General features: G+C 34.9%; 1 protein-coding gene across 1 annotated transcript; it reads left to right on the forward strand.

Moving 5' to 3' along the window:
• The first annotated feature begins 378 nt into the window (after positions 1 to 378).
• LOC110026935 (oligopeptide transporter 3-like) lies at positions 379 to 5646 on the forward strand. The gene is made up of 6 exons (XM_020728167.1): positions 379 to 1005; positions 2654 to 2751; positions 3334 to 3903; positions 4158 to 4413; positions 4509 to 4691; positions 4794 to 5646. The coding sequence occupies exons 1-6, from the start codon at positions 511 to 513 to the stop codon at positions 5406 to 5408; spliced, it is 2217 nt and encodes a 738-aa protein (XP_020583826.1). The 5' UTR covers positions 379 to 510; the 3' UTR covers positions 5409 to 5646.
• The last annotated feature ends 1669 nt before the right edge of the window (positions 5647 to 7315 follow it).

Here is a 7315-nt window from a genome sequence, read left to right on the forward strand (position 1 = left end):
GTCTGTAGCTAGGTAGTAGGAAATTTAATCGATATTTACGAACTGTCAGTTATATATTTGATTATACATTCTTTTCCTTTCTCAATTAGACTTCTAGTGTATTTTAATGAGGACATGTTTCTTAAGAAATAAAATAAAGAAGAATATATATATATATATATATATACCCTCAAATTCAAATGTATTCACATATCTAGAAAACAGATGAATCTTATTTTTTAAATTTATAAGATCCAAATCTTTCATATTACATATAAAATATTATAAAAAATTTACTCTTGTAACTCCGAAAAGAAAAAAAAAATTTACTGTATTTGGGCCCGCTCCCCTCCCGGCCGGCGCACGATATAGAAAAAAAAAAATTACTGTATTTGGGCCCGCTCCCCTTCCGGCCGGCGCACGATACCTACCGCACGCACTCACTCTTCTCCTCCTCACTTAGGGTACGAAAGGATAATAGAACAAAATTGCTCATTCTCTCACCCAACTCTGGCTGCAAAGAGCGACCCCATGGTCCGAAATGAGTCGCTGACGCCCCCCGTGGCTTCGGAGGATGATGGGGCAGAGCGTTGTCCCGTAGAGGAGGTGGCCCTGGTTGTGCCAGAGACCGATAATCCGTCGATGCCAGTGATGACATTCCGGGCGTGGTTCCTCGGCTTAACTTGCTGCGTCCTGCTCATCTTTCTCAATACCTTCTTCACTTTTCGCACGCAGCCGCTTACAATCTCGGCGATCTTGATGCAGATTGCAGCACTTCCCCTCGGTCGGTTCATGGCCGGGGTGCTGCCAAGAAAAGAGGTGAGGGTCTTTAGGGGCTGGAGTTTTAATCTGAATCCTGGACCGTTTAACATCAAGGAGCACGTAATCATTACCATATTTGCCAACTGCGGGGTCTCCATTGGTGGAGGAGACGCCTATTCCATTGGGGCTGTCGCAGTGATGAAGGTCTACTACAAGCAGACTTTGAGTTTCTTATGCGGCCTCATTATTGTGCTAACTACACAGGTAAAATAAAGAAACTAAGAAAACGAGGCTTGGTTTTCTCAGCCTTCTGGGATTTAATTACTATTAGTTGAATTGGCTTTTCTGTGTTTTGATTTTCATATTCTATTTCTTTCTTTGTTAATTTGGCTTCTGCTCGTTACTTTTGAGTTTTTACTTTTTCAAGAAAAAAATTTCCATAAGTTGGCTTATTTGTTCTAAATTTCCTTGGGAAAAAAGCATTTGTTCGGGATCTCCTGTTTTTGCCACTTAATTGTTGGAGTAGTCCAGCTTATTTATGAAATTGGTGGCCTCTCATTTTTATTTGGATGAACTGGGTAGAAGTCCTTATAGCATAAGGAGATATTTGTTATATGTTTTTCAGTATAAAAACTGAAAAGAATATTTGCTTTTAGAAGGGTTAGATGAGGATGAATCAGCTGAAGGCGGGGAAGGTTATTGACAACGAAAGGTTGGGATGTTTAGTCTATTAGTCCATTTTTATACAAGTGATGTGGAAATGATTCTTTACCCGTCAGAAGGGAATCTTGACAGCTTAGAGTCGTATCAAACGCTCGAGGCTAAAGCCATGGAATGTGCTCTAAAGTTTGTTAGTGACATAAGAATTCGAATTGATAAGGAAATGGTTCGCTGGGCATGGAAAATAAGTGATTTTTTTAAACTGGTCATCCGTGTTGTTTTATTTAGGCCGAAGTTGGAATTGATGACAGCAATCGTTTGAGCGAATAGAAATGAAATTCAAAAGTAGAGACACTATGAGATCACACGTCTCTCATTTTCTTCTACCACTTGCTTAGGTGGACCCGGATACGTTTTTGTATTCTCTTTTTATTTTATTTTTATATGTGACATGTACTTGTAATACAGAGACTCAACCTTCTCTCTCCTTTGACCAAGGGAACAAAAGTCCTTTCATGATTCTATCCTCTTTTTTATTTACTCATGGATTGCTATTATTTGATATATTCTCTGAATCTTTACCAAATATATTTTTGCAATGATTTTTAGAAATTTCATTTTTTTCTCCATTCTGATGAAAGACCCACTTTTCTTCTACTTGAAATATTTTATCATTTGTACAAATCATTGGAATAATTTTTTAATTTTGATACATGTCTTTGCAGTTACATTTGATAGGGGGGATTGTTTAATTGTCCAACTCAGTTATTGAAATAATTTTTTAGCTCAATGAATTGGCGACAAATGAAATGCTATTGCTGTTTCATTCAACATATATTTTTTTATTGATAAATAGAGTGGACCTGTAAAGCACTCGTAGATATTAGTTTTTAACATCTTTTCCCCAATACAGGCTTTCTCAAACTTTTCTTCCCTTGGTGCACACTAGCACCGCTTCATTATGAAATTAAGCAAATTGACTGTTTATGTTTATTATTTTGGCATTCATTCGAATTTGTCTGCACTATATTTTTGAGTGATGAATGAATTGCAAAATATTTGTAAATGTGTGTATTTTTTGTTTAAAGAGTATTGTGATCAAATTCATGTATATTTGAATCGACAATCTTCTTTTTCCATAACAAACCTCCTCAAACCTTAAAAAATCTATGCTGTTCTCTTTCACAACTCATGCTTCTTCTAATCAACTTATCAATGGCTTTAGCTTATTCTTATTTGTTTTTTCATGCAGATACTAGGTTATGGTTGGGCTGGAATGCTAAGGAGGTATTTAGTAGATCCAGCAGAAATGTGGTGGCCTTCAAATCTTGCTCAAGTTTCCCTTTTCAGGTTTGCAATGTCGAGAAGAGTTTTCTAATACCTTTTTTAATGGCCAATTTCCTCCACTAATATAGTTTTTCATTTTCCAATTAAGGTATTCATTATTACAGCAGAGGCAAGAAAGAAATAGTAATAATAAGAAAATAGGGAAAGCTTGGCAAGTTGGAGTTTATTTATTGTTAGTCAGTTTTTAGCAGACTTAGCTATTTTCACTTATTTTACTTGATTTAGGCATCATGTTAGAACTATGTTCTGATTATTTCCCTGAAAATAAATGTATTTTTTGGCACATTAAAGCTTCCATGTTCCCATCTTCTATTTAAGAAGCTTTTAGATTAAGAAAATAACTGCTTAGATGGAATCAGCAATTGGTGAAAGAGCCATGCTTATCGTTATACTTTTCTATCTCCCAAGAAGAGTTGTTACCGACTCTTTTAATAAAGACCAATTAATAATTTTATGGGAACTATAGTTGCTTTTTTTCTTAAGTGAAGCTAAGAATTGTCGATATACTAGCTAAAATTAGGTGTACAAACTAGAACTAAATTCTTTATGATACCTATCATCTTATACAAATTCTATATTCCACAGAGCTCTCCACGAGAGGAATTTATCATCTAAAGGGTTGACAAGGATGCAGTTCTTCTTCATATTCTTAACGGCAAGTTTTGCCTACTTCACTCTACCTGGATACCTTTTCCCTATCCTGACATTCTTCTCTTGGATCTGTTGGATCTGGCCTCACAGCATCACAGCTCAACAGATAGGGTCAGGCTATCATGGACTTGGTGTTGGAGCATTTACTCTTGATTGGGCTGGTATCTCTGCATACCATGGTAGCCCTTTGGTCGCCCCATGGTTTTCTATTCTAAATACAGCTGTTGGTTTCATCATGTTCATCTACATAATAATGCCTCTTTGTTACTGGAGTTTCAACACCTTCGATGCAAGGAAGTTTCCCATATTCTCAAACCAGCTATTTACTTCCAAGGGACAGAAGTATGACACAACCAAGATTCTGACGCCCTCATTTGAGCTCAATGAAGCCGCTTACAATAACTACGGGAAACTCTATCTCAGTCCTCTTTTTGCAATCTCTATAGGTTCAGGTTTTCTTCGGTTTACTGCAACATTAACCCACGTGCTCTTATTCAATGGCAGGTGAGGAGAAGGTTTAATTGCGCTATTGTTATTTTCTTTTTTTTTTTACTTTGGCCATGAATTTTGCCAATTTTTTTATTTGCTAAATCAATCATCATTGATTGGTAGCTTTTATTTTAATTATCAATGCTATTTTATTGAAAATACTTGAGGGTTCAGGGGTAGAATTGATAAGACTAGCTGATCTAATTTTAAGTTTAACGCATGAAAAAGGAAGTTTTAACGAGAATAATAAATATTTCCAATCCTTGTAGAGATATCTGGAGGCAGAGCAAGTCTGCAGTGAATTCAGCGAAGCTGGACATACATGCGAAGCTGATGAATAACTATAAACAGGTTCCTCAGTGGTGGTTCCTTGTTCTTCTAGCAGGAAGCATAGGGCTATCTCTGTTAGTGTCATTTGTATGGAAGGAGGAGGTACAGCTGCCTTGGTGGGGCATGCTCTTTGCTTTCGGGTTGGCATGGGTTGTCACTCTACCAGTTGGAGTTATCCAAGCAACCACAAATCAGGTAACGAAAATTCTGAGCTATCATTACTGCTTTTGTCTCATCGTCCAACCAACAGGAAATGCTGAAATCTTTTCCATTATTCATGATTCTTTCAGCAACCTGGGTATGATATCATAGCACAGTTCATGATTGGGTATGTCCTCCCGGGAAAGCCCATTGCAAACTTGCTCTTTAAGATATATGGTAGAATCAGCACGATCCATGCCCTTTCTTTCCTGTCTGACCTCAAGCTCGGGCATTACATGAAAATCCCACCAAGGTGCATGTACACTGCACAGGTGATCAACTAACTATCAATTGTTGCTTTAATTCATCAATGAATGATCTGTATTATAATTTTGTCATTGTTAAACCAACTATTATCTGCGGCCTGCCTTCAGCTTGTTGGAACTGTTGTTGCTGGAATCGTCAACATTGCAGTAGCGTGGTGGATGATTAAAAGCATCGAGAACATATGCGATGTTGATGCCTTGCATCCCAGTAGCCCATGGACATGCCCCAAATATCGTGTCACATTTGACGCTTCAGTCATCTGGGGCCTGATAGGCCCTGCTCGACTCTTCGGCCACAATGGAATGTACCGCAACTTGGTGTGGCTGTTCCTAGTTGGTGCGCTGCTACCAGTGCCGGTGTGGTTATTCAGCAAGATGTTTCCAGAAAAGAAGTGGATACCTTTGATAAATATACCAGTCATCTCTTATGGATTTGCTGGAATGCCTCCAGCCACACCCACAAACATAGCTAGCTGGCTCGTCACAGGAACAATATTCAATTATTTTGTCTTCCGTTACAGGAAGAATTGGTGGCAAAAATACAACTACGTGCTATCAGCAGCCTTGGATGCGGGCACGGCCTTCATGGGTGTGCTTCTCTTCTTTGCTCTTCAAAATGAAAATAGAAATCTGAAATGGTGGGGAACGGAGATTGACCATTGTCCATTGGCATCCTGCCCTACCGAACCTGGAATTGTTGTTAAGGGATGTCCTGTTTTCTAATTCTCATGATTCAACTACATGCATGCCTTTGAGATTATATTTACAAAGACTTTTGATGATAAGAGGAGAAGAATGGTATCCTTTCTTCGTCATGTGATAGGATTTTGGAGCTTGAAGCAATGTCTTCAAACTAAGTCAATGTACACAAATAACTCCTTATTTTACCCAACCACGTTAATTGGCTTGTGATTAAAGATATTACTATTTGAAAGAACTTCCGTTAGGGGTAAATGCGGTATACGAAAGGTGTGCTCTTGGAACTTAGAGAATATGTCTTTACCAAACATATATAAGCTTTGCTATGGCCAATATCTTTGGTGTTTGTTATTTAACGAACCTGGTGGTTCATTAGTATTTAAAGGCTAGCATAATGAAGATTCAATGGATGCGTTGAACGAGTGTTAAACAAGATTGAATAATCTTTATTCTCCATGGACCAAAAAATAATTAGGCTTAATCAAAATTATAACTATACAATGATAAAGGAGAAATACGGTCATTACCTGAACTCGTCTTTTTTTACTCGATTCCATGGAGCCTCTTTCTATTTAGATAGCGAAAGGATTGTGCTGCAATCATGCATGAATAAATTATGCTATTTGTAATGTTGCATCATATTGCTACCTCCATATGTTAGGATGAACGTTAACAAGTTCTCTTTATAACTCATAATTTTGTCAAGGAGTTGTTTGAATTGGTACACTATTATTCACAAATGATGTCCCTTACAACATTGCTGATGTTGCATTTGACAAATATCTTTTGTATGTTGATTAACACATCATTGGTTGCACCCATGGATTTGATTAGCTCGGAGACCTTATCAACTCATATTGTCTCAAATTGTGGTTTAAAATAAGGTATACCCTAACAATATCATACATGATGTCTGGAATGATCTCAATTCTTCAAATTTATTATAAAAATTATGGTCAATTAATTTAGTTTAATAGTTAAAATAAAAAGTTTTCATGTAAATATTTATAAGCAAAGCGTGTAAAAGTAATAACAGAGAAATAATATTTATTTCATCAACAAAACCTAAAAACTAACTCATTAAAGAAGAAAAAAAATTGATAGAAAAATTATTAAAATAATTAAATAAATAAAGACTACTTAAAAACAACAAAATGCAAGTAGAAAAAATAATAAATTTTTTTTTAAAAAAAACTAAATAATTTGAACTAGTAGTAATGATCCACCAAGAAACATGGTGAAAACTCCAATAAGAAATTTTATTAATGATCGAGCTTAGTAATTCAAACTCAATAAGTAATTTTTATCTAATAAATTAATAAAAAAAGATATTTAGACATAAAACATGAACAATAAAAGTAAAAAACAAAGTACTCCACATTAAATGTGGTTATTATCATGTTATAATTATTTTTCATTAGTGAAAATGTGTTATACATTTTAGGATAACCTTACAACACCCTAAATCAGAAGGTGGGCAAATATATAATATGCATTTTATAATTAATATATTCAGTACTCTCTTCATGATTATAATTTATTCATAGGAATAAAATTCAAGGTACTGAACATAGGTAACCTCTACGAAAATATATATTGGTAACAAGAGACTTATTTTAACATTAAGCACATTTAAAGCAAAAAATAAAAATGAAGCTATTTATATTATTTATTATTTTATAATGACCATTTAAATAATATTTTAAGAAAATCATGCAAGTTAAATTTTAAACAAGAAAAGCATGACGTACAATCTAAAAAAATGATTAAAATTTTAATACAAATATTACAACACACCATTAACTAATGAATGTTTGTTTGATATAATTATAAATTAAATAATTTAAAATTATATAATAAAATAAAAAATATTTATATTGTGTACAATATAAAATTATATATATATATATATATATATATCTACTTGAAAT

This window comes from Phalaenopsis equestris, unplaced genomic scaffold, assembly GCF_001263595.1.
Source record: "Phalaenopsis equestris unplaced genomic scaffold, ASM126359v1 Scaffold000404, whole genome shotgun sequence".
NCBI classification, from domain to species: Eukaryota; Viridiplantae; Streptophyta; class Magnoliopsida; order Asparagales; family Orchidaceae; genus Phalaenopsis; species Phalaenopsis equestris.

What these genes read in the sequence shown, in the direction of transcription:
- LOC110026935 (XM_020728167.1), top strand. Translation starts at nt 511, where the DNA reads ATGGTCCGAAATGAGTCGCTGACGCCCCCCGTGGCTTCGGAGGATGAT. An exon ending in GCTCAAGTTTCCCTTTTCAG is followed by an intron (nt 2,752 to 3,333) that starts GTTTGCAATGTC and finishes TATATTCCACAG; the next exon opens with AGCTCTCCACGAGAGGAATT. An exon ending in GGTGCATGTACACTGCACAG is followed by an intron (nt 4,692 to 4,793) that starts GTGATCAACTAA and finishes GCCTGCCTTCAG; the next exon opens with CTTGTTGGAACTGTTGTTGC.